At 48.4% G+C, this 26,446-nt stretch overlaps 2 protein-coding genes across 5 annotated transcripts in view; one reads left to right on the top strand and one right to left on the bottom strand.

Annotated features, from left to right (window-relative positions):
- The window catches only part of tsc2 (TSC complex subunit 2), a 40,272-nt gene extending 36,976 nt beyond the window's left edge, over positions 1-3,296 (top strand). For all 4 annotated transcript variants that reach the window (XM_042105502.1, XM_042105504.1, XM_042105505.1 and 1 more), the window contains 4 exons: positions 6-84; positions 369-460; positions 1,534-1,632; positions 2,283-3,296. In XM_042105502.1, the coding sequence (XP_041961436.1) occupies positions 6-84; positions 369-460; positions 1,534-1,632; positions 2,283-2,453 (441 nt within the window). In that variant the 3' untranslated portion in view covers positions 2,454-3,296. The remainder of the gene's footprint in view (positions 1-5; positions 85-368; positions 461-1,533; positions 1,633-2,282) is intronic.
- A 706-nt stretch (positions 3,297-4,002) lies between these two features.
- pkd1a (polycystic kidney disease 1a) overlaps positions 4,003-26,446 on the bottom strand; it is a 73,191-nt gene continuing 50,747 nt past the window's right edge. Inside the window, exons 24-48 of the mRNA XM_042105512.1 lie at positions 26,075-26,410; positions 25,672-26,013; positions 24,722-24,884; positions 24,021-24,282; positions 23,218-23,410; positions 22,178-22,348; positions 21,806-21,949; positions 19,995-20,205; positions 19,583-19,709; positions 19,165-19,281; positions 18,947-18,996; positions 18,207-18,385; positions 17,827-17,932; positions 17,378-17,493; positions 16,864-17,066; positions 15,729-15,923; positions 15,095-15,234; positions 13,403-13,533; positions 12,604-12,736; positions 12,163-12,288; positions 11,587-11,761; positions 10,774-11,061; positions 9,400-9,534; positions 7,966-8,265; positions 4,003-7,393 (exon numbers count right to left, since the gene is read on the bottom strand). Coding sequence (XP_041961446.1) covers positions 6,551-7,393; positions 7,966-8,265; positions 9,400-9,534; positions 10,774-11,061; positions 11,587-11,761; positions 12,163-12,288; positions 12,604-12,736; positions 13,403-13,533; positions 15,095-15,234; positions 15,729-15,923; positions 16,864-17,066; positions 17,378-17,493; positions 17,827-17,932; positions 18,207-18,385; positions 18,947-18,996; positions 19,165-19,281; positions 19,583-19,709; positions 19,995-20,205; positions 21,806-21,949; positions 22,178-22,348; positions 23,218-23,410; positions 24,021-24,282; positions 24,722-24,884; positions 25,672-26,013; positions 26,075-26,410 — 5,186 coding nt within the window. The 3' untranslated portion in view covers positions 4,003-6,550. The remainder of the gene's footprint in view (positions 7,394-7,965; positions 8,266-9,399; positions 9,535-10,773; positions 11,062-11,586; positions 11,762-12,162; positions 12,289-12,603; positions 12,737-13,402; positions 13,534-15,094; positions 15,235-15,728; positions 15,924-16,863; positions 17,067-17,377; positions 17,494-17,826; positions 17,933-18,206; positions 18,386-18,946; positions 18,997-19,164; positions 19,282-19,582; positions 19,710-19,994; positions 20,206-21,805; positions 21,950-22,177; positions 22,349-23,217; positions 23,411-24,020; positions 24,283-24,721; positions 24,885-25,671; positions 26,014-26,074; positions 26,411-26,446) is intronic.

A 26,446-nucleotide genomic window follows, 5' to 3' on the forward strand; every position in this document is an offset into this window, starting at 1 on the left:
CACAGGGTCAATTTAACTTTGTGGAGGTGGTCATCAAGCCCCTGGACTACGACAGTAACCTGGTCACACTGCAGTGTCGCAAAGGTGAGTCAGAACAATGATGAGTTTCTGAGGGCAGGAGAGACTAATGAGAAACAGCCTCATGTGATGGTGATGGTGAGAGGGGGAATGGACTGAATTGATATTGATTAATGATAGAAAAATGAAAGCATTAGAATGTTATTGTCATAAAGCCCAAGAGAGAGAGAGATGATTGTGCTGTCAGGAAGACGTAGTAGAAGTAGTGCAGTGGGAATACATCCCATCATTAACAGAACGACACCCCAGATCATTCTCCTAATTTCTCACTTCTCATTTTGGTCATTCAGATCTGGAGGGGTTGGTGGACACCAGCGTGGCCAAAATTGTATCAGACCGGAATCTTCCGCTGCTGGTCCGGCAGATGGCCTTACATGCCAATGTGAGTGATTTCTGCTTTCTCGTGTAACACTTGCTTTGCATTTCTCCAATGTTTTAGTTGACTGCTGCTTGGAAGGATGGATGGAATGGAATGTCTTGATTTTGTGTTTCGAAGAGTGGGTGCGCACATCCAAAGTAAAGTTTTCTGCAGGTGCCAGACAATAGTGTCAGACAGTAGAAAAAGTGTGGTCTGCACACTGCAACTGCTCCAAAATATAAACTTTAATTTAAAAGCAACGTTTCGATCCCCTTGGATCTTCATCAGGCATCGTTGCTTTTAAATTTATATTTTATATTTATATAAGTTTATATTTTGGAGCAGTTTCAGTGTGCAGACCACACTTTTTCTAATGTCTTGATTTTGTGACAATTTTGTGTGACAAACCCTTTGTCTCAAACTGAAGGTGACCTTCAGAGAACTCGTTTGAACACACACACACACACACACACACACACACACACACACACACACACACACACACACACACACACAGAGAGAGAGTAAACCAGGGTAATTGGAGACAGAGAGGTGACTGAAAGCCTGGTGTCTTCCCACCCATAGTGATAAATATGCAGCAGTGTGTCTGAGCTCATCTGCGGCCGCATGCTGACTCACCCCCACTGTGTCCTCGGAGAGAGAGCACACACTGCAGCTCACACACACACACACACACACACAACCAGAGACAGAGCACCTTCTCTGCAGCTCACACACAACCAGAGCCCAGCCGCTTTATGTCCACTTAATGACATGGGTCAGTGGAGGCCAGGAGAAGTTTTTTTTTCTTTCTTTCTTTTTTCCGAGTAACTGCAAGCTCCACGCTGCTGATTAGATTAGATCAAATGTTGAATATTAATATTGGACTGGCTGAGACGGCTCCAGACAACAAGTATAGCCCAACTGACAGGAACTTTTTTGAGTGGAGCTCATCTTCTGAAGAGTGTCTTTTGAGGAGCAGCAGAGTGCATTGGAGGGAAGGGAGGCTGAGTTGTGCGGGGCTTGTCATGGCCTGAGTGATGAGTGAACGAGTGACACTCCCTGTTTCTTCTCCCGCCCGCTTGGGCGCCTTTCAGATGGCGTCTTTAGTCCATCAGTACCGTGCCAACCCCTCCGACGCCTACGCCTCCAAATGGCTGGCCAGACTGCGACACATCAAACGGATCCGCACTCGGGTAGGCTGTCATTTGAGTCTGCAAACACTTCTATCCTTCTCCTCTATCCTCTCCTCACCTCCTCTATCCTCTCCTCATCTCCTCTCTTCCTCTCCTCACCTCCTCTCTTCCTTTCCTCACCTCCTCTATCCTCTCCTCACCTCCTCTATCCTCTCCTCTCTCTTCCTCACCTCCTCTCTTCCTCTCCTCTATTCTCTCCTCTGTTAATACTTCTTAAACAAACAGACCTTTCTAGAAGCTACAGGGAGGCCAATGCTTTCATGTATTTGCCAGTATTTTCATGTATTTGGGGCAGCCGTGGCCCACTGGTTAGCACTTCGGACTTGTAACCGGAGGGTTGCCGGTTCGAACCCCGACCAGTAGGCACGGCTGAAGTGCCCTTGAGCAAGGTACCTAACCCCTCACTGCTCCCCGAGCACCGCTATTGATGCAGGCAGCTCACTGCGCCGGGATTAGTGTGTGCTTCACCTCACTGTGTGCTCACTGTGTGCTGTGTCTGTTTCACTAATTCACTGATTGGGATAAATGCAGAGACCAAATTTCCCTCACGGGATCAAAAGAGTATATATACTTATACTTATACTTGTCACTCAGACGCTGTGTTGTTGGTGTGTTGTTTGTGAGCGGTGTTCCCTCCCCTCTGGCTCCAGGCTCAGGAGGAGATCCAGTCCCGGGCCACTCCGGGGATCTCCCTCACCCAGAGCCACGGCTCCATGCAGAGCAAGGCGGCCCACCAGCAGAGCGGCTCAGGCTCCAACCCCGACTCAGGGCAGCGCAAGAGACTGGTGTCCACAGTGGACGACTTCACTGATTTCGTCTGAGCGTTAATCAGACCTCCCCTCGCCCCCCTCCCCCTTCCTAAAACATCTCAGTTTGAGAGAGAGAGAGAATAAAACTTTCTTCAAAATCAGACAGAAATTCAACCCTTGCTTTTTGCAGCATTATACAGTATATCATGCACACAGGCGCATATGCATGCACACATAACTGCCATGCCCACTTTATACTTTATACTGCCTCTGAGCTGCTGATCTCTCTAGCAGCTGAGTTGGTGATCTTTCTGCCTTCTTTCAGACATTAGAGTTGCTTTCACACAATTTCCATAGTAGTTCTCTCCCTCTCATGCACGCGCGCACGCACAAACACACACACTCACACACAAACTCCTCTCAGCTATGCCGTGCAGCCTCTGCTGTAAATTAATTGGCTGCTGCAGTGCTAAGCTAATGACGGCCACTTTGCCGAGCCGTGTGTGTGTGTTAAAGGGAGATGTTAGAAATTATGGCTCATTTGCACAGAGAACTAGTCTGCAAGAAGACTACGTGCAAGAAGACCTCAGTGTCACTGAGACAGACAGATCTATTTGCCAATCCTACAACACCCCACCCACCCCCACCTGCCTTTTAAAGATATCCTATAATCCCTGCCATGCAGTGTAGAGAGGGACGGTGCACACACACGTGTGTGTGTGTGTGTGTGTGTGTGTGTGTGTGTGTGTTTTATGTGACGGTCTGTGTGCAAATGTTTGTTGTGTTCCTTTATTAACAAGTGAGAGAGAACCGAGATGGCCTTAGGAGAGCAATGAGTAGAACACTAACCTGTGAGTGTGAGCTGTGTGGCTGTGTTTGCATTTGGTCAAATAAAATATTCAGTTATCAAACAAAGAGATGTCTGTCTACTTGTGTGAGTCTCAAACACATCGTCATACTTTTCACTCTCCATAAGGGGCTGATTTGGTTTGGAATGTCTCAAATCCACGCTAATTAAACTCCTACACAATGTGAATAGCACTACAAGATGCCTTTGCACTGAAATCTCATTTTCATCTTTATTATTATCATAGCATTTTTACTCATGGTGTGCACCAATTCTAGCCTCGTGAGACCATCCTGATCTCGCGAGCTTCAGATATGCGGAGCAAATGCGAAGCAATCCATCTGGCGGTGTCAGGTTACACCAATTCAGTTGTTGACAGAATGCTTGAAAAAATGCCAATTTCTTGCTTGATAAAACGGGTAGGAAATGCTGTGCAATGGTCATGGCTGTTCCCCCCCCTAATTAACCCCCACTGAGAAACTGAAGGGCATCCAAACAACCACCTGTCTGTCCACGCACAAGCACATTGTATTCTTTTCAGAGCACATACATTTGCATGTCATAAATGCGCTGTACAGTCTGTTTGTTATTCATAATAAACAGCATCATCTGGGTGTCCTGTGCCCATCATTGCAATATGAATACTGAAATTGCGTATCTCATGTCTGGGCTTGAGTTGCCCAGCGATGGAGAATTGGTCAGCGTTCCCTTGGCCAGGCATTCATTCATTGTTAATGGGTACGTGGACAACAACAACAACCTTGAGCAGGAGCATGAGCTGTCAAATCCCTTTATTTGACTTTGTCAAGTGCAAAAGCAGTGGACAACAAGTGCTACAGATGTAAATAAACGGATACCATACAAAACAGAAAACATCATGCCTTACCATACAGAACATACACAGCACACATGGAGGATGCAATAAGGACACTTTGTTTTAAAACACAACACTTGAACACATGAACACATGAAAACAAACACACAGGTGGGCTTTGGCACTTGAAAGATAAGTAATTCACTCCTGTTGTCATTTCTCCTTGTCATGTCTAATTTGTATTGTTTAGCGGCACTTAATATCTTTGATTCAACCTCCACACTTGGGTACTGCTTTCTACAACAAGCTACTAGTCTATTTCCAAGTAGCTTAAAACCTTTAGCCCAGGTACAGCTGGGATTTAAATTTAGAATTTAAACTTGTTTGCGTGAAAGAATGCCCTCGTAGTCAGTGCTGAATTGATGGGAACAGACATCATAAACCATATTCAACAAACTATTAATAATATTTACATCAGGTCACACCGATATGTACATACACACACTGACTTGTGGCAATAGTGAGAAGGGTCGCCTAGTATTATGCTGTAATTATGACTTGCTGTTAACTTGTGTGCATTGACTGGATTTGTGATCTAAACATTTGGAACACCACTTGGGTCAAGTGTAGAAAGCCCATCCAACACTTCTATCTGTCACAGACATTGAAAAAATAAATCTGGTTTAAACAAAAGGTTTGGAAAAAGTATGTATGTCCCTGAGATACTGTAAGGTAAACATTGTGGTTGTCGGGGAGGGGGGGACTGATATTCCAGGAAACATATCGGGGAAATATCAACACATTATGGTAAAAAAAATAGAAACCGCATCATAACAAAACCAATGCAACAGTTATATATATTCTGATGCAATTCTTCATAATACATTGTTCTAGATAGCTGTTTCTTAAGAGGGGGTAGAAATAGACAAGACATACATGTTAAATACGGTCTACAATAACAGCTTGACATGGAAATAAAGTGCTAAGAACAAAAGGAAATTACCTTCATTTTAATTTAAAATAAATCAATGCATAAATGATTAGCAAGCTTTGCCAAATCTACTAGAATAATGTGAGTGAAGCTATCTCTTACTGATATCGTACCAAGCTTATTATATTTCAACATACGCTTTCATCCTCACAAACACTTAACATATGTACATCAATACAAAGTGCTTAATTTACATTAGACCGCTTTTTAAGGCGACAACAAAACAATAAAAACTCCAAAAAAAAATAATTATAATAGCTATTAACTACCAATACACATAATTAATGTCAATAGTGTACCCATGTTTGTTTCCTATTGTTATGAAGGAAGGAGGATGGTGGTCTTTTCTTGTCCTTTTCAGCTTTCCCTTTTTCCCTCTATTCTTGTGTTCTCTCCTTCATTTGCATCTCTGTCTTTCTCTTCTTTCTCTCTCACACTCATAACGTACGTTCTAGCTGTCCCATTCTCTCCACTCCGTTCTGCCTCTGTTCACGTCTCTGTATTGCAGTCTAGATTTATCAGGTTTAACACCCCTATCTTGGACAAAGATGGGGAGAGGAGTCCTGAGGAATGCCATTTCATTAGCACCCTGATAACCTGTTAAGGTGTGTGTGTGTGTGTGTGTGTGTGTGTGTGTGTGTCTGTGTGTGTGTGTGTGTGTGTGTGTGAATATATACGTAAGTGTGTAACTACAAAATCTACACCTACACTAGGTTTTTTAAAGCGGTATATGCGTACATGTGCCAAGCAAGCATTGATTTGTGTGCATTTCAAATAGTAATGCGGCACTATACATGTGAGTGGTACGTGAGGGCGTGTTCATACTACTTGTGGGTGAGCAGACCATCTTCTAAGGTCAAGCACATTACCTGTGACTTTGAGAATAGCTTCCTTTTAAACAGAACAGTCAACACTAGTACATGTGAAAAACAAAACAAAAAAAGAACACCAAACAGCTTTGTAGTTGTGGCAAACCACTGCACAACAACCGAAATCTCTCAAATCCACAAGTGCGGTCTGCGGAGTTCCTCTGGTTTCAGTGTGAGCACGAGCCGTGCCGTCGTCAGGATCCATTCCCACTGACCTCCAGGGTCAGGGGAACCAGAGACCGGGTGGGAAAAGGACTGGGAGGGACAACTAGTAAACAAACAAACAAACAAACAAACGGTGTCCTGCACCTCTTTGCTCTGCCAGCTTTGACCCAACGGACTCCTCCGGAATGACTCATCCAGAGGTCCAGTCTCAGGCCAGCAGGGTTCCATTTGGTATCCTCTTCTCTTTCGTAACGTACCCTCTTAGTGATCAAGCTTACGACAATCATCACCGTTACTGCAATTATTACTCTTCTACTTCTCTATCTGGGACGCACCAGAGACAAAACCGGCTGCCAATGATGCTTCCTAGAGACCTGATCTGCTCTCTCTCTCTCTCTTGCTGCAACAGTCCTTTCAATGAATAAACAAAAACTAGCGTTTTCGCTCTCTCTCTCTCTGTGTCCTGTGTGTCCCTGGGGGGCCTCAGGGTTTGGGGTGTCCTGAGACGGGCCTGTCTGGGTTGGGGTGAACCTTGTTCTTGAGTGGCGGGGGTTTATTTTTGCGCTTGCGCATGGGAACGATGGTGGTGTGCGCCGGGTGGCGGAACAGGCTGGAGGGTGTGCGTCCGTCCCTGTCGCTCGACGTGTCCCAGTCCAGCGCCCGTGGAATGGCCGGCGGGGTGGAGCCAGGGCCTGGAGTAGGGGCAGCCGCTGGAGAGGGCAGGGGATTCGGACTGGCCTTGGGAGCTTGGCTGATCACAGTACTCCCAGGGTCCTGATGGGAGCTCCGACTCGCCTCTGTCCACTGGGCCTTCTGACCGCTCCCTTTGTGTGGGCCCTTGGCGTGCGGTTGCTTCCTGGGCGCTGCTGAGTCTTCTGCCCTGCTGGCGGTCCGGCGTGTGGCGCTCCGCCGGCCCTGGCTGACCTTGCGCGCTCGGCTCCGGCTCCTGCGCTGCAGCCGCTCCAGACGGCACTCGGCGCGGTACAGGTCCTCGGTGGCCAGCGTCACGCGGTCCAGCTGCTGCAGCAGCGCGTCGAAGGTGGGCAGCAGCCGCCGCAGTGTGGCCTCCATCTCGGCCCGCTCCTTCCAGCTGTGGCCGCCCACCACCGCCCCCAGCACCACGCTCTGTCCAGGGGCCTCGGCCAGGCTGCACGGGCTCCAGGACATGGGTCGCCACGAGGCCTCCGAGCTGCCGTCCACACTGTCGGGAGACGGGGGACCCTCAGGCGTGTCCAGCGGGGGCAGGCACAGAGATTTGCAGTCACTGGTGGAGGACGAACGGGAGGGAGGGAGCTCCATGCCCTCAAAACGCACCTTGTGGCGGAACTAAGGAGTACAAAAGGGGACGTTAAGCATTCGGAGATGAAGTTGTTTATGTTAATGCTATTGCTAATGCTGTCAACATACAACCACTTAAAGCTAAGGCAAGATTTTTTTGATCATATTCACTGAAACTGACACTATGCTCATTGCTCCGACAGAACAACATAAATCAGCCGGTTTAAGAAAAAAGCCTGCATTTCTACCTCAACCTAGAGCATGTTATTTGTTTTGCAAAAAGCCACAGCTCCCGGTTCTTCTGGTCCAATCAGAGCAGGGCTGTGTGAGATCTGACTGTCAATCACAGTCTGGTGCAGTCTGGTGCGCACTGACGAGCACAAACTCGATGAGAGGGTGCTCGGTGGTAGTGGGGGAGGGGCATGAGAGTTGTAAACATTCAAAATGTTGGCTAAGTCCCCTTAATCTGTCAGACTTGCCAACTGCAGCTTTAATGAAATTATCTGAATAGCCAACAGAAAGGTGACAGAAAACCATTGGCAACATTTACAGCAAAAGATTGGAGAGAACATGACATAGGATTTGGCAGTATGGCACTTTCGTCCACTCGTTTCTCTCACCTCTTTGGTGCGGCTCAGGCCCATCCATATCTTGAGACGTCTGAGGAAGAGCTCCACCATCTCGTAGTCCTGCAGGTCCACAGCTGGCCGGTACAGCTCCTCGCGAGCACATCTGTAGTTGCGCAGCAACACCGAGGTGACCAGCCAAAGCAGCGCTAGCTTCAGCACCACGAAGCTGCAGTGGAACAGCACTGTCCAGTCGGAGCACGCCGACGACACCAGGCCCCGACCCCCGCTGCCCAGTAAGGCCAGGAACACTGAGCCAACGCTGCCGTAACCCTCCAGGACAGAGTGGAAGAGCTGCACAGGACACACAAGGAACAGATCAGGACACAGAGAATCAACAGTGTGAAGTGCTTGTTTAAAAGAGACGCTTTATTTTCTACAGCTTTAATTCGTTTTTTCTATCAATGTGATACTTGAAAAAAGGAGAGGGAGACGTGAGGAGCAAAACAAGAGGCAAATATTTATGAGCTCTATTGATGTATCAATAACTGTTGTATTCTGGCAACAGAATGTAAAATCTGTGGGGAAATGTTGTGACATTTCTACAAATATAAGATTCACACAGTATCAGCTCTTCAGAACAACATCAAAGAGTTTTTGCATGAAAGTGCTTCTATCTGTTGCTTGCTTTCGTCTATGCAAGACGTCTGCAGAGGTCATCACAAAAGAGAGAGGCGGTCAGTTCAGAAGTGTTTGAAAGAGAACACAGTTGTGTGTCCAGATGAATGTCTTCCAATTTCTAACACCACTGAGACATTTCATCTTCTTCTGTCGAACATCCTTCTGCCAGCCGTGTCTGTGCTCGGCTGTGCTGGGATACGCTACACCACTCTTGTGTCTAATTTCACTCATTGAAAATCAAGAGAGATTTGATTAAAGCTGCTCAAATTCAAAGGGAAAGTTAAGCGAGCTTATGCTAATGGGGGCATTTAAGAACATTGAAGTAAATGCTTACTAAAAGTAAGTTTAAAGGTGTGTGTAGTGGCAGACGCGGAGGCCAAAAGAAGTGGCCGGTGGAGGTGGGTGTGGAGGTGGAGGTGGAGTTGGAGGCGGGTGTGGGGGCGGGTGTGGAGGTGGAGGTGGATGTGGAGGTGGATGTGGATGTGGAGGTGGAGGCGGGTGTGGGGGCGGGTGTGGAGGTGGAGGTGGATGTGGAGGTGGATGTGGATGTGGAGGTGGAGGCGGGTGTGGAGGTGGAGGTGGATGTGGAGGTGGAGGTGGCCGGTGGAGGCGGGTGTGGAGGTGGAGGCGGGTGTGGAGGTGGAGGCGGGTGTGGGGGCGGGTGTGGAGGTGGAGGCGGGTGTGGGGGCGGGTGTGGAGGTGGGGGCGGGTGTGGAGGTGGAGGCGGGTGTGGAGGTGGAGGCGGGTGTGGGGGCGGGTGTGGAGGTGGAGGCGAGTGTGGAGGTGGAGGCGGGTGTGGGCTCTGACCAGGTGTCCGGTGTGCGCGTAGGCCAGCAGCAGGAGGAGCAGAGCCACAGAGGCGGCCAGGAGCTCGTGCAGCGAGCGCCGCAACGCCCGGCCAAACACGGCCCACTCCCTCAGGAAGCGCAGCTGGTGAGAGGCCTGCAGACGGAGAGAGAGAGAGAGAGAGAGAGAGAGAGAGAGAGAGAGAGAGAGAGAGAGAGAGAGAGAGAGAGGGGCGGAGGTAGAGGGTGAAGGGTCATGGAGGTGGAAAATATGAGAAAGAAAACATATTCAGCTAATACATCTTGAAGTAATCGTTTAAAGGGTGAAGTCACATTGAACACAGAGCGAACACTAATCCTAGGGGGTTACATGCTGTGACTAAATGTGAAAATAATTGCTATGAGAGCACCTTGGGCAGTTTTTAATGGGGACTAACATGCACATCAATGCGCAAAATGCATTGCCCATGTCAGTTCAGGCAGACTCTCTGAGAACACATTGAACACTCGCGATGATTAATCTCTCGCTTACATAACCAGCCAAGGCCCTGTTTACAGCCATTTCCAACAGTAACAGCAACAGAAAGTGCTGCTGCCAAGGATGTATGTTAGACTTGTGAGAGTTAAGACTACCAGTGAAAGTGCAAACTCCACTCTGGAGTTTGTCTCTGTTCCTCATGTTGAGGTGAACTGCCGTGTGGTGTCAGTAGGCCCATCAGTCTGACAGACAGTGGGGAATAAATCACTTTAACATGCTGGCAACAACAGACAATTGCTGTCAATTAGGGAGGATGTTGAGAAGCTTAAAAGAGTGAGAGGTGATGAAAATGAACTAGAGGATGTTAAAAACTAGATTTTGTGGTTACTGCTGAGGCTGATGCTCCTTCCTTGTTAAAACCAAGAGCTCTTGGTTAACTAGTGAGGCTGATGCTCCTTGTTAAAACCTGGAGCTCTTGGTTAACTAGTGAGCCTGATCCTCCTTGTTAAACCCTAGAGCTGTTGGTTAACTAGTGCGCCTGATCCTCCTTGTTAAAACCTAGAGCTTAATTACTGAGCCTGATGCTCCTTATTAAAACCTGGAGCTCTTGGTTAACTGCTGAGGCTGATCCTCCTTCTTTTATAAACCCTGGACCTGTTGGTTAACTACTGAGCTGTTGGTTAACTGCTGAGCCTGATCCTCCTTGTTAAAACTCTAGAGCTGGTGGTTAACTGCTGAGCTGGTGGTTAACTGCTGAGCTGTTGGTTAACTGCTGAGCTGGTGGTTAACTGCTGAGCTGGTGGTTAACTGCTGAGCTGGTGGTTAACTGCTGAGCTGGTGGTTAACTGCTGAGCTGGTGGTTAACTGCTGAGCCTGATGCTGTGTGGGAGCCCTGTGGCTGCTCTCTGGTTCTCTCACCTTCAGCACCAGGAGGAAGAGCAGCAGGGCACTGAGCGTGCTCATGGCCTGGCTCTGCTGGGCCAGCCCGTAGAAGTCGGTGAAGCGGTGGCGCTGGCCAAGGAAGGCGTCCCACTGGCGGTCGGCGTGGGCGGCGCGGGCCAGGTGCAGCGCGGCCACGCACAGGGCCAGCGCCAGGCTGCAGACGCCGGCCAGGTTCCACACGCGCACCAGGTAGCGGCGTCCCTCGCGCAGCACGCACGAGCCCTCGCGCACGCAGAAGAACAGCACCAGCGACAGCAGGACCATCTGCCACGGGCGAGAAGTCGAGACCGAGTTTAACACTCACACACAAACACATCCCGATGCTGTTTCCATGGAAATCACTTCTCAGTCACCCCACGCCAGTTAGAGTTGGCTTCAGTGGATGATTTGGCCCTGAGACACGCTGGGTATCATGTGGGAGAGAGATGGAAAGTCCCACCCCCACTGTGGCCAAGCTCTGGGATTGGTGTGAAGAGTGCTGTGTGTGGGGTGTGTGTGTGTGTGTGTGTGTGTGTGTGTGTGTGTGTGTGTGTGTGTGTGTGTGTGTGTGTGTGTGTGTGTGTGGTGTGTGTGTGTGGTGTTTGTGTGTGTGTGTGTGGTGAGTGTGTTTGTGTGGTGTGTGTGTGTGTGGTGTGTGTGTGTGGTGTGTGTGTGTGTGTGTGTGTGGTGTGTCTGGTGTGTGTAGTGTGTATGTGTGTGTGGTTTGTGTGTGTGGTGTGTGTGTGGTGTGTGTGTGTGTGTGTGTGTGTGTGTGTGTGTGTGTGTGTGTGGTGTGTGTGGTGTGTCTACCGTAAGCAGCAGAGGGAGGTCCAGGCCTTGGCTGAGGCGGTGCAGACGGCAAGTCTTCAGGTCCAAACTGGACTGGACGCGCTCGGACACGGGAAACTCCAGCAGGAAGGTCAGCACAGCCAGGAGATTGGTGTTTGTGTTGTACAAAGAAAACTCCACAAATAAAGCCCTTGTCCTGCACACACACACACAGACACACAGACAAATACTGAAACTGTTTGAAGTGGACCGATGAAGGATATGCTGCAGGATCAAAACAGGCTGGGAGAGAAGAGCTACTCAAGGCTAAACAAGACTCAGTGGAGTCAGTAGAAACAGACAAGAAACGGTCTTTTTTATGGCAAAGGACTACACATTCCACTGACACTGTGTCTACACTGTTGACATTACTGCACCGTGAAACAACTAATTAGAGGCAGACAGTTTGCTTCTTTGGCATTCAAATGGTTCCTCTAAACATTCCTTCACAAACACACACACACACACACACACACACACACACACACACACACACACACACACACACACACACACACACACACACACAGAGAGAGAGAGAGAGAGAGAGATACTCACAGTGGATCCAGCCACTGATGTGTGCTGAGATGTTGAATGAGGGCTCTGGAAATGTCCATGTTTGTGGTCAGCTCCTGCACAAATCCACTACTGCCGTACACCTTTGCCTGCCCCCAGTGCCAAGCTCTGGACAAATGCACAAACAAACAAACAAACACTCTGAGGTGAGACGCTACAGATAGACTAAAAAAGAACATAGAAAGAGTTTAGTCAGTTTAATGATTGGATTTGGACTTCTAGTTTGCACTCCACATAGTTAGTGACTAAATGGACAATGTGGTGACCATTAAAAGAGCAGCTGAGACAGATAAGAAAGCCAACCACAGATGAGGGGCTGTTGACGAGAGAGGGAGTGTGATGAAATGAGTGGAGAAGCAAAAGCCCATGGATCAACCACGGGGGAGATCTGCTCGTTCTGACTCATCTCATTTGTCAGCTTACCCGTTGCTCTCAGTGGAGCTCAGCGTCCAGTTGGGTGAGAGGCTGGAGCCCGGTCCACTCCAGCCCAGCGCGTGGCCACGTACGCCACATCCAAACCACGAGGCTCCTGGGAAAGAGTCACTAGCTGGGCAGCCTGAGGGGAAGAGAAACACTCCAGTCTTCACACATACAGTTTTCACTTTGCACAAGCCACACATTTATTTATTTATTTATAAATCCACACATATTTCCTTACACTTGCCTGTGTGGGTGTTAGTATTGATCATTCTCAAGGTTAGATTCATGACGTGCATAAATCTGATTCACTCAGATTCCTCTAGGTCCGTGGACATGCTATTTTGTACAAAGGGCAGTGCACAATAAATTCTGTTCTTTTCAGTATCCAGAACCTTCCGTTCTGACATTGATGTTGACATGCCGGCTATCCAGATGCTTTTCTTCTCTTGCTTATGCAAAGGCCCAGTAGGAGGAGACAAGCATGCTATAGCCAAAGGTTGCCTGTCAGTCAAGCAGTCTTTGAATTGGCACTCTGTGTCTGTGGTGAGGTCTGCTTACACATGCACACACAGTTGCAGCACACTCCCCCTCCCCTCCCCTCCCCAGGGACTGTGTCCTACTTGGCTCTATTGTTCTTTCCTGTCAAAAGTGAGAGGAGTTCTTCTTTTCCCCTCCTCACACATCAGTCTGTTCCCTCTCCTGAACTCCCCTCTCCCTCCCTCCCTCCCTCCCTCTCTCCATTCTCCTCCTTCTCTCCTTTCTTTTATTCCCTTATCCTCTGCTCCTTGCCCCCTCGTCTCACCTGCTGGACTGCGGAGCTGCCGGAGGCGGGGTGGACCCAGGAGCACGCTGCCCGTGGCGCTCATCAGGGCCGGGCCGTCCAGGAGCTGCGGCAGCAAGGAGTCGGCGAGCCACGGCCACACGTCCTCGCGGCTACACACGACACGGAGAGAGAGAGAGAGAGAGAGAGAGAGAGAGAGAGAGAGAGAGAGAGAGAGAGCGCAGTTAACACACCGCAGACATCGGGCCGGACACACAACTGGACTCTCTGCTGGGCCCTGCATGAGCCACTTGTAAACACTGGTCATTGTTGAGGAGCGCAGCGGCACGGCAGAGGCATAGGGGATTGATAGGGGCCATTTGAGCGGCTCCAGAATCTAAAGTGCACTCTGCACTCCACCAGAAGGAGAGGGGAGGAGGAACGCTAACGCTAACGCTAACACAGCACGGCAGCTAATGCCCAGGGCACAGGGCTGGAGACAGAAGATAGGGAGAGAAAACAAGCAATCAAGAATCACAACAAACACAAAGCACAGGAAGAGATGTGGTGCGGCGAGTGGGCATGTCATACACCATCTATGTCTGTGTTCTGTGGTCACGACCGATGCAAAAGTATCAGTCATACCAGTATCGATCTAATATTATATGCTTCGCATGGACATCTCAAGGCTAACGTTTAATATTAATTTCTTTGCTACGGTCATTATTCATTGCATTTTACATGGAGTATTCCCCCTTTACAGAAAGCAAAAAAAATATTAATGCATAATATTTCAGCATACAGAAAAGTATACAGCAGGTACAGTAGTACAGTGTAGTACAGTGAACTGGTAGCCTGCACATTTAGACAAATTCTTCCTTATGATGGACTTAAATAGAAAACTATTCCTGTTCCTGTTTATTTAGGATTGTTTGGCAGAGACCCATGGATCTGTCTGTGATGTTCTATATATGAGAATTCGATCTGCTTTATGAAAATTCTGTGACTAAGCCAACACATACAGATTATGTGACATTTCACTAATGAATAAATATGTGAGTAGGCTGTGAACGTGTGGGGGAGAGAGAGAGAAGACCTAAAGAACTCTGTTCCTCTAGGGATATGATGCCCATAACGATTTGTGACTGCCTTAGTGGTGTTTGGCTCATGACCTTCTGTATTTGCAAAGGATAAGAAGTTGCTAATCAAGGCAGCCACATCACACAACCTTGAGCAGAATTTTCAATGGCACTAACTGTTTTTCCGACTACAACCCCAAATCAAAAAAAGTCGGGACGTTGTGTAAAATTTGATACTGTATGTTTGCGTCCTTTTTTCAGCTAAATATGAGTTTGCAAAATTTGCAGATTATCACATTCTGTTTTATTGGCATTTTACACAACGTCCCAACTCTTTCTGATTTGGGGTTGTATTATTAGGCTAGGGCTCAGGTGAGAGACAAAAGACAAGACACACCTGAGGGGAAGAAACACAATAACATCTCCTCAACCTTTTTAATTCCAATGTCATCTGTTCTATTAAAGACTGTTTTATTAATGTGCTTGCTTATGATCTAATGCATGTTGTTTTGAGTGTGATATGATCCTCAGGTACCTGTTGATGTTGTTTTGAGTGTGATATGATCCTCAGGTACCTGTTGATGTTGTTTTGAGTGTGATATGATCCTCAGGTACCTGTTGATGTTGTTTTGAGTGTGATATGATCCTCAGGTACCTGTTGATGTTGTTGAAATGCGCTGTGTGCAGCCGGTGCTGAAGCTGGCTGCGCAGTTGCAGGCGCTGAGTGTCTGTGCTGGAGTCGGCGTAGTTGAGCAGCAGAACCACCAGCAGGAACAGCATGTACACCACGAAGCCCTGACACACCAGCACACACAGGCCAGAGTTAGAGAGCACACACACACACACACACACACATTCCCTATACAACATTTACTACAAGACTCACTTACTGCTCGGCAACGTCTCACCCATACCGGGCAGGTTGAGCTTAGCTGAATGAGAAGAATAACTAAGTAGCATATATGTATTTCACAGGAGAGACATACCATGTAACTTTTATGACATTATATCAAGGAGACGATAAACTACACCTACACTACAACTACATCCATATGAGAAAGTCTTTGAATGCACCATTAGTGTGGGTATCACGTTATGTGTGCACGAGGGCTCTGTGCTATTATTCTGCTCATGCAGCATGTGAATATGTTGCAGGTAGAGTCATCTCATTAGGCTCTCCCAGTAGGCCAAACCGGCCTCATGAATGCCTATTACATATGTAATTCATACATATTAAAATTGTGTGGGTGTCTATATGTGCATATTTATATGTGTGAGTGTGTTCTCACCTTGAGCATTCTGTGTAGCAGGCGGACCTTGCGGGCCTCGTCTCGGGCCTGTGAGAGGGCGAAGCCCTGCGGTGGACGCACGCGTGGGATCCTCTGGCTGACCCGCTCCACCCTCGGCCACTCCACCAGCACGTCCTGCTCCTCAGCACGCACGCGCCGCACCACCAGCGCAAAGTACAGGCCCTCACACAGCACCTACACACACACACGCGCGCACACACACATGCGCACACACGCACGCACGCACACGCGCACACACACGCGCACGCACGCACGCGCACACACACACGCACGCACGCACACACGCACACACACACGCGCACATACACACGCGTACGCACGCACACACACACACACACAGAGAGTTCCCTGTTATTAATCGCCCTCAGTGACAATGAGTGCATAATGACATTGCTTAATGAATTGCTTCATGTAATGAAGTGATGCACGTGTGGTGTAGCCTGAGGGCATACGTTTGTACTGATTAATTGTAAACCAAAGACAACTGCTGCACACCTTGTGCAGTACAGTCACTAGGAGTAGATGATCATAGCAAATTTCCATAAGTTAACACAACTATCGTAAACGTGCTAATTACCAACTATTTCGTTCGAAAACAACAATGTTTTTTAATACTTCAAAATAACATTTGATAAATTAACCTTACATTTTTCAGTAGCCATAGGTGTGTAGATTTGAACAAAAATTTCTTTGGTTCTTACCAGGGCTTTAACTGCCTGAAATATCCGATTTTGTTTACCACACTCAGAGTTTAGTGCTGGGCTGGTGGGTACTTATTCCCAACCTTTCTCATGGCACATCAACAGTTAGACTGAGAATTCTCGTCGCTACCATCAAAATTCCACTGGAGCTCCAAGCGGATTTGTACACGCAGCCTTACAACACTGTTTACGAGTTACGGTAAAATGTAATTTTTGGTACATAGCTAATTTAGATAAACATATGGTGTGGGTGCTTGCGCTGTCTTGGTTTGTATAGAAATGAATATTAAGTGACACATACACGTAAGAGGTTGGACATACGTGACGGTTGGTAATATGTGACGTTCCGATAGATGTGAATGCTACTGTGTGTGTGTGTGTGTGTGCGTGTGTGTGTGTGTGTGTGTGTTTACCTTGAGAGGCTCCAGCAGGCAGAAGGAGGACACAAAGCTGGCCATGCAGGATATGAGCCACATGAGGGCCACTGGCTCGCTCATGCTGCGGCCGAGCCACATGGACAGACTGCTGGACAGGACCAGGGCTAGCCAGCTGCCCCACAGTGCCGCCTGGCCAACCCAGGGCGGGAAGCGCCGGGGCCGGCACACATCTGTCACCACTGGGGGGGGAGGAGACAGAGGTGAGCATGTGTGTGTGTGTGTGTGTGTGTGTGTGTGAGGGAGAATATGAGAGATGAGAGTCTGAGTGTGTGTGTGTGTGTGTTCCTGTGTGTGTGTTTGTGTGTCTCCTTATCTAAAGTGAAGTAAGGACAAAGATAGGACATTTGCCTGTTGGAGGGTATTTGTGTCAGTGTTTTATTTATAAGAGAATGTGTCTGGGAGCGAGAGTGTGTGTGTGTGTGTGTGTGTGTGTGTGTGTGTGTGTGTGAGCGTGTGTGTGTGTGTGTGTGTGTGTGTGTGTGTTTCTGACCTGTGTGGTTGGTGAAGGCGGTTTTGGGCGGATCTCTCCTGACCGCTCCTAGCGGTGGGGGCTCGTTGAGTTTCTGCAGCAGGATCACCTCGGTCTTATCCCCAAAAATACTGGATCTGTCACAACACACACAGATGATTCATGATGTCCCACTGACCTCCTCCTCCTCTGGAGCGGACAGTAGCCACAGGACAAATGACCACTGACCACTTCCTATTCATGTTTTTTTTTTCCAATCAAGAATGTACAACACATCCGTAACAAACTCTAAAAAATGTAAAGATACTTTGGAACTTCCATCAGATTTGGGGTCAGATTTGGGGTCAGATTTGGGGAGAGGAGAGAGGAGGGCTAGCAGGGAGGGGGGTTCTGGGTAATCTCCACAGAGGTGAGGAGGGCAGAGGGAACAGGGGAGCGAGAATGAGAAGAGAAGGCGAACGGTCACTCACAGGTCAGCCATGTCGCTGTCTGCCGCAGAGAAAAGCTGCTGGGGGTCACACAGCTGAGAGACCTGCAGCTGGCCATCCGCCAGGATCCGCTTGATTAGGTCCTCATCTGGCCAGAGGGCAGACAAGGGCAATTACAAATGTGCCAGTGTGTGTGTGTGTGTGTGTGTGTGTGTGTGGGGGGGGGGGGGGGGGGGGGATTGATAGAAAACAAGACACAGTGACTCAGAATTCTTCTTCAGTGTGACTGTGGAGTGAATGGAGTGAATCACTAAAAAAAGAGAGTGTGTGTGTGTGATTTTCATTTTGAATTGTAGAGTTAGTGTGTTTGTATTTTTCTGATGCTACTTCACATGAGCTTCAGACGCAGAGCACACTCCCACCTGAGGAGCTGAAGTACTGCGGGTAGCCGCCCGCTGCCTCCTCATCCTCAGGATTAAAGGTGATGTCCACTCCCAGGTGGCGGCTTCCTTGGCCACGCTTCAGCCTCGGGGGCAGCCCTGCGCATGCCATCACGGACGACTCGCTCATCACATCTGGACAATCGCTCCATCTCTGGAGACTACACAGACAAGCAGTTATTAGGTCAAATATTTGCAATTTGCACTTAGGCAGACAGATTCACAGTCTGAGGGCTCACAGTCTGTCTGTAAACAGCACCTGCTGACAGTACCAGAATATCAGATGCACTTTAAAAGTGTTGGGGGAGGGGGTCTTATACTCAGAATGAGAAAATACTCTGAAATACTGAGCCAGAATATTTGCATATGTTTGATGGCAGGTGTGTGCCCTAACAAAAGTGCTCTCTCTCTTTCTCTCTCTTTTTTTCTCTCTCTCTCTCAATCTCTCTCTCTCTCTCCCCCTCCCTCCCTCCCTCCCTCAGACATACACACACTCACCCATATGAATGCACATAGTACCACTCTGCATGCATAATGAATGCCTTGCCTATCAATCACACATTTCTCACATCAAAGGCTTTGCCGTTTATTTCAGGATCTAATCCACAGCGTGCATTTCACTTGAATGTGGCTTTAGGTATCTCCCTACAGCTCCCTCTCTCCACTTACACACAACAGATGAGTCTGTCAATCAGAGTAGCTGTCCCCATGACAACGCTTACCTTTGGGTTGAGGGAGTGGGCAAGTCTATGTTGGTCTCTTCTGAGCATGTCTGTGGGGTGATGAATAAGTTATGAAAAAGAACAGTAGGACAAAGACAAACGAGAACGTTTTGTTATTTTCTGTAGTAATACTAATCATGTTTAGACCACATTAACAGGCCTAGGCTAGGCAGCATGTCTAGGCATAGTGCATGCCTAGGCAGCATGTCGTTTGTTACCTCTTCAGACATTCCATTAAATATGAGGAAGGAACTTCCAGTCATGGAGTTATCCAGGAAGTCATCGATCTCTAGAGACTCCTGATCGCTTTGTGGTGGCAACTGTTCCACTAGCACCTTAAATAAACAGAAAGGCATGTTCAATGAATGTTCAATATGTACTTTACTTTACTCACTGGGTAGACAGTCACTCTGAACACATAGAAAACAAACTTCTGTAAAAACACTTCAATGTCTTCAGACTGAAAGACTAATAGCTAAGAGGAGACAGAAAAGAGTTTTTAATTTTGATCAAAGCGTTTGGAGAATGTGTCAAGTGTGCATGTGATTGGAGAGGCAAAACATCAACAAATGTGTTGCACCTGTCAACAGGGAAGACAGAGGTGAGCTGAGCTGTGTTTGTGTGGGAGAGTCTCACCTTGCTACGGCTCATCCTCAAGAGGCAGAACACCAGCAGGTACAGGGGATAGACCACCAGACAGGTGACTAAGCCGACACCCAGGGTCTCCGCATTCAAAGACACCAGGTTAGCCACTGCAGTGGAGCTACAAAGCACACACACACACACACACACACACACACACACACACACACACACAGGCACACACACACACAGACACACATACTGGTATTACAGCAGATGGAGCAACATGTAGTATTATTACATATATGTATTTGTATATGCATGTAATAACATGCCTTTTGCATAAGGTGACCCTCCTTCTCTTTATAAATCACCTGGTCCTCATGGTTTAGAAAAGTTGTAGCGTATTGTCTGGTATTAGCACAGTACTAAGAGTGTGTGCTTTTCTGGAGCGCGTGCCCTGTACCTGTTTTGGCGGTGGGCTACGGTGGTGTACCACACAGCGTTGGCCAGCAGCATCAGACTCAGGAGCAGCGCGCCACATGTGGACCTGTGCAGGCCGCTGAAGGGACTACGGCGCGGACGCTCCAACAGGGACACCCAGATGTGGCTCTCGCACAGCGCCCTCTGCAGTTCCCACGACAACAGCCGCGGCCAGCGCCGGAGGGCCCGCTCTTCTGCGGAAGGGCAGCAGATAAAGGTACCGTTACACTCATGGGTCAGTGTCTACACCTCGGACTGTGACGAACGGTACCGATTCTCTGTCCGTATTTGTTTTTAGACCAATTCTTTACACCTACTAAAGCATGTTGCTGCGTTCACAACTAAAGTTTGTTCCTTTGAAACGACCCGTGCGGGTACATGAGTTTGGCACATCCTGCAGTGCCCATGGGCGCCACAGAGGAAGGAAACAAAAACAAGCTAAAATCCAACATTGTGTCTTGTTCTCCACATTTCCACATGTCCCAAAACAGATTTATTCAATTATTCAGTGCAAAAGAAAAACAAGAGCCTTGTCCTTAGTCTGGGCACGCACAGAACAGATGGATGAAACCCAAAACCTGTGTGAATGGACGGATGTGTGTGGATCGATATTAAAATTTAAGTACAGCGGTGAAATCTTCAACTCAAACCACCATGTGACGAGCCATGAAATGTTGTGCAAGTGGATCTTCTTGCAAGTACTGTCTGTCACAACATGATAGTCAGATTTAGTTGAAAATTCACCAATATGCCACTCTGATTTATTACCAGATGTGAGTTTGGATATGAGGATCTCCAAAACAATGCACTATTTGGACTATTTACACAGACATGACACATTCAATATATATAAATATTTTGCCAACAAAAACAAAAACATGGTCATATCCTCAATTCAGTGTCAGTGTAGATTAAGTGTACACGCATCACAGGGACTCACAGATGATGCAATGGCAGCCATGTGTAAAAAATGGTGCAAAAGATGGTTGGAAGAATGGGAAAGCACACTAATGCTGTTTTGTAGAACTAAAAATGGAGGAATATTAAATGTTGTGTGTACCGTTATATTTTCCCAAAATGAAATATGGGTACCGGTATTTGAATTGAGGCAGCTGAGTGCTAAATTAAGTTCAGCCACCGTACCAGTAGTGGGTTTATTTATTAGAGTATAACATAATTAAGGATGGGTAATTCACAGCCATCTGTGGCTTTCTTCAGAACAAAACAAATTGATTAAACATTGTCTGATGATTTAAGTATTTGTCTTTACTGTTATTGGGTCACAAAAGGGGCTTAAACATTTCACAAAATATTATGGACCAGATGTTGGAAAAATATAAAAGGCAATAATCATCTAACCTCATGTTAATGTCTGCTAATAGTTGAGGTGGCTGAATTTTCAAGTAGCATCGTTAACGATAAAGATAGCTCTTCAATTTTAGTAGGCTCCATGTAACATTAAACCATAATATGTTCATAAATATTAGCTTTTAAGAAGAGCAGATTGGTGAACTAAGAGAAGAAAGTGTGCAGATTGCAAAATTATGTGAATTTAGAATCATTTTACTGCTATTTTAGCCATTCAGGTCATTTGGTCCAGAAAACAGGAAGTGGAGAGTGCCAGACAGAGAGGGATGAGAGCCCATGTGGAGAGCAGGACGAGTGAGTCAGCTCCTCCAGTGCATTGCAGGGAACACATACAAAACACAGAGCATGCACCCAATCATCAGAGCTGTTCCAGGGCTGAGGGAGGGGAGGGGGGGAGGGGGGGGGGTGCTGATGAATAATTCTTACCGGAGGCCTCAACCTCAATCTCCACTCGGCCGTCTGTCTTCTCGTTGTCCACAGACAGCCATTCCTCCACCAGGAAGAAGTAGGTGTTGCCTGTCTGCAGGTCCTTGACTAACACGTACTGCAGCAGCCACGCTGGACTGAGCCCTGAGACAAAGGGAGAGGAAGATCAAAGGGAAAGGTGACTACGACATCACAGACGAGAGACCGACAGGTGCCCCAAGTTCATTATATATATATACATCATGTGTGTGTGTGTAGAGAAGTGTGTGAGCCTGAAAGAGACAGCAGATAAAAGAGTTGAGGGAGCCAGCACAGCTAGGGGGAGATCTCCCAGAGTTAGGGGCTCTAAGGCTATCATCAATCTCTCCTTACCTTTGTTGTCATGCCAGACTCGAATCTTCCACACGTTGCCTAAGCTGGCATCGGTGGCAATGTGGAAGATGTCCAGGCTGTTTCGAGTGAAGGCTCCACTGCTGTCCAGGTGACGGTGCCCACTGCGGCTCTCTCGGCCGTACAGACTAATGCCAACATGGGCAGTGGTGCCTAGACATATCAACAAAGGTGTTCCATGCAGATTAAAAAGTGTAAAAGTAGTCCAACAGGCTCAAGGCAGAAGTCTAATTTGTGTCCAAATGAGAAGTCAGTGTGGCCTTCATTTGAGCTTCAATATTGTAAACAGGAAGTGTTGCTGTTTCTTGTAAGGCTGTGGCAAGTGTGTGGTTTTATTAAACTGTAAATGAAATTTAAAATGAACAAGTCCAGCTCCCCATCCTGCAGTCAACACAGTCCAATGATAAGTGACCAAATGACCGCTAATTCCCTGCTCTACTAGCCTGATGAGCCAGACCCCCATTAAAATGTAAGGTCTGGGGACTCACCGTTGGCAGTGCTCAGTCCGAGGGGCGGGATAATCGGTTGTCTCTCAAATTCCCTCTGCACGCAATAGGACAGTGCTACAACTTATGAGTCCAATGCATTTTCCCACCAGCGGAGCTCCTTGGCTAGTTCAAACTTAAACTTAAAAAAACTTAAAAACTTAAAAAAAACTTGTGTCACGTTGTTCGCCAACAGCAACATCCGTCTTCTTTGTTTTCAAGTAGCAGGGAATTCAAGTCAAACCGTTGCAACTCTGCCATCAATCATTATGTTAAGCCCGCCTAACGTCTCTATAACCGATGTGATTGGCCCTATCAAAGTTTAATTTTTCCAGCTCGCAAGCCAACAGAGAGTTGCTAGACTAGCCCTGGCAGAGACAAAGGGAGAGCCCGGGCAGGAAATGACATTTGCTCCCGCTAGGGTGCGTCTAGATATCTAGGCGAACTGCTCTAGGGTGCGTCTAGATATCTAGGCTAACTGCTCTACCACAGTGCCTGCTGAATGTCTCAAGTCCCCAGGAGAGTGTCCGAGCTCACCTGCGGCGCGGCTCCAGCCGGTCTTCACCTGCACCTCGTACTTGAAGAGGCCGTCCTTCCCGCAGAAGGGCACCACGGCGGCGCGGCGCAGCTCCAGCTGGTCCAGCTTGTGCAGGAGGGCGGCGGCCACCGCGTAGCACACTAGCCCCAGCACACAGCACAGCACCACCACCAGGCCGCCCCCTGACTCCTTCTGCAGGGACACAGCAACACACGCCATGTCACCAATAGTGTGTGTGCGTGTGTGTGTGTGTGTGTGCGTGTGTGTGTGTGTGTGGGGGAGGATGGGGGGGGGGACGCATGAGAGAGAGAGAGAAAGTGTGTGTGTGTGTGTGTGTGTGTATGTATATGTATGTGTGTGTGTGTGTGTGTGTGTGTGTGTGTGTGTGTGTGTGTGTGTGTGTGTGTGCTGTTGTGTGTGTATGTATGTATGTGTGTGTGTGTGTGTGCAGTTGTGTGTATGTATGTATGTATGTATGTGTGTGTGTGTGTGTAGTTGTGTGTATAGTTGTGTGAATGTATGTGTGTGTGTGCAGTTGTGTGTATGTACAGTATGTATGTATGTATGTGTGTGTGTGTGTGTGTGTAGTTGTGTGTATGTATGTATGTATGTGTGTGTGTGCGTGTGTGTGTGCAGTTGTGTGTGTGTATGTATGTATGAGTGTGTGTGTGTGCAGTTGTGTGTATGTATGTATGTATGTGTGTGTGTTTGTACAGTATGTATGTATGTATGTATGTATGTGCAGGTGTGTGTATGTACGTATGTGTGTGTGTGTGAGTGGGGAGGCATGAGAGTCACTCACAGGGGGGATAAACTCCACAGCGTTGGGTGGCACGAAGAGGCTGGCGGCGAACGCTGTGAGGTGTCTGGTGCTGCAGACGGCGCGGCTGGCGTTGGTCTCGGCCAGAGGCACCATGCCATCTGTACGCCACAGCTTGGCGCTCTCGCTGAAGTACTGACACAGCGAGGAGAACACGCCCACCTCCAGGCGAATCAGACGCGGGTAGCTGGGCCCGCAGCCCGTCGTCACGTTGATGTAGTACACCTGGGTCGTGTCATGTGACCTGTGCAAGAGTAATGAGCTAAGTCATTCATAGTAGACTAATTCCTTTTTTTTACCTACCTTTCTTACTTTGACACAGCCAACCATTAATAACAGCACTGTAGACCAAGAGTCATGTCATATTTTCTGTGGAGAATACCTACTACAGCTAAATACTTAATTTCCCATTGGACACTCTATAAAGAGGTTTTCAACTGATTGGGAACCAGGGACCATCATTCTGACTAATTACTTAACACCAGGACCACCACTGAATAAATATGCTGATTCCCACATTGCAACTATATTACTGAATACATGGTCAGAGACCACCAGCAATGTCCTCACAATGACCACAAGTGGGCCACGGACCACTGGTTGAAAAGCCCTGCTCTATAACACAGACACAAAAGCACTGGGTCTGGGTGTGGATGTGGGTGTGGACATGCTCCAGGCCTTACAGTGGTGACAGGAAGAAGGTGTAGGGCCGGTGGTCCAGCTCCTGGCCCTGGGTCATGCTGAGGTGGATGCTCTTCTTGTCGCTGCAGTTGTACTCGTTGGGCCAATGGGAGCTGTTCAGGTACGCCACGATGGCCGGGTCAGCTTCCCGCTCCTCCGTGTCCTCTGTAGAGTGGACGGGCACATGGAGACAAAGAGTCAGCAGGTGGGACCGTGAATGTGCCTCTAGACCAGTAGACTGGCCGATCCCTCCGTAGTTATTTGTGTTACGTGCTCCTCTCAGCTCAGAGTGAGAAGATAGTGGTGAGAGATAAACAGAGTTGGGCCAGAAGCAACATCATATCCCATCATCACACACGCCCGCCATCTGGCTCCTCTTGCTGCCTTGTTAAACTCGTCCAGGCTTGTTTTTCTTTTTTTCAGTTTTTGCTTCATGCATTATGAATTCGGAATAATAACATATGCTTTGCACAATTTCTCAAGTCTCACTCTGGCACAGTGGAAACTGTGGCTTGGGAACTACAGTATGTAGGGTGCTGCTGCCTCAGGGGATTCAGCATAGAGACCCTTATCAGTGCAGAAGCAGTGCAGGAAATACGTGGACAGTGTTTCCCACAGAATTGAATTCTATTTGTGGTGGCAGGTTTGCAGAATTAAATTGAATGCAACAGTTTTTAACAAATTAGCATAGCATGGTTATGATGTTAACTAGATTTAAGCACCATTTTTAGTACAACCTGGAAAATCATTGTGTGGTGGTCAATGTTGATATTGTGGTGGGCCGCCACAAATAAGTCAATGTATGGGAAACACTGGTGGAAACTAAAATGCAAATACACCTGCCATAGGTTGGACTTGGAACATTTGGAAAATATATACTTCTAGTCACTACTTGAAATGTTTTTATGTGGAGACAGAAAGAGGCATTTTCAAATGTTGATCTGTTCCTCACCCTCCAGGATGGTGAAGTTGAGCTGGACAAAGAGTCCGGCCTGCCGGTTGGTGTTCCCGGTGTCCACCCTCACCATCACGTGGCTGCAGCGGCTCACGTTGAAGCTTCCGGCCGGACGCAGCCTCTCCACCGGTCCCGTGCCGTCCACGCCGGGCGTGCTGCCGTTGTTGACCGCCACCGTGATGGCCTGGCTCTCGTCCAGGTTGGCGATGGGGATCTGTGTGCCGTTCTCCGTGCGGAACTCCATGGACGCCACCTCGGTGGAGACAGAGTAGTTGGCCACGTAGTTGAAGGGGAAGGGGTTGGGCTCCACCTGGAAAAGCAGCTGGACGACGCCCGGCGGCGACCCCCCCGGCGCTGGCCCCGAGACCCCCCCCTCCGCCGGACGAGTCCCCGCTGGCCGCCGCCCGGCTCAGGCTGGTGTTGAAGGTGCGCGGGATGGAGAAGCGGCGGCACTCGGGGCTGGGGTCACTGGAGCCGTAGCACAGCAGGCTCTGCGGGTCGGCGCGCTTGCCGGCCGCCGCGATCTCGTCGCCGCGCAGGATGAGCGGCTCCTCGTTGAGCACGCGTGAGTGCATCATGATGCGCATGAGCTCGGACGACAGCGTGTAAGCCTTGGCCGCCACGCGCAGAGGGTGCGGATCGTCCAGCACCGGGTGCTGGTCCTCCAACAAGCGATCGTCCGGCTCCAGGGCCATCCCCACCACCGCCGCCTGGCTTACCTGATGGATGAGGTCACCTGTGTGAAGACAAGATGACCAGCTGAAGACAGAAT

Source organism: Alosa sapidissima, chromosome 9, assembly GCF_018492685.1.
Source record: "Alosa sapidissima isolate fAloSap1 chromosome 9, fAloSap1.pri, whole genome shotgun sequence".
Taxonomy (NCBI): Eukaryota; Metazoa; Chordata; class Actinopteri; order Clupeiformes; family Clupeidae; genus Alosa; species Alosa sapidissima.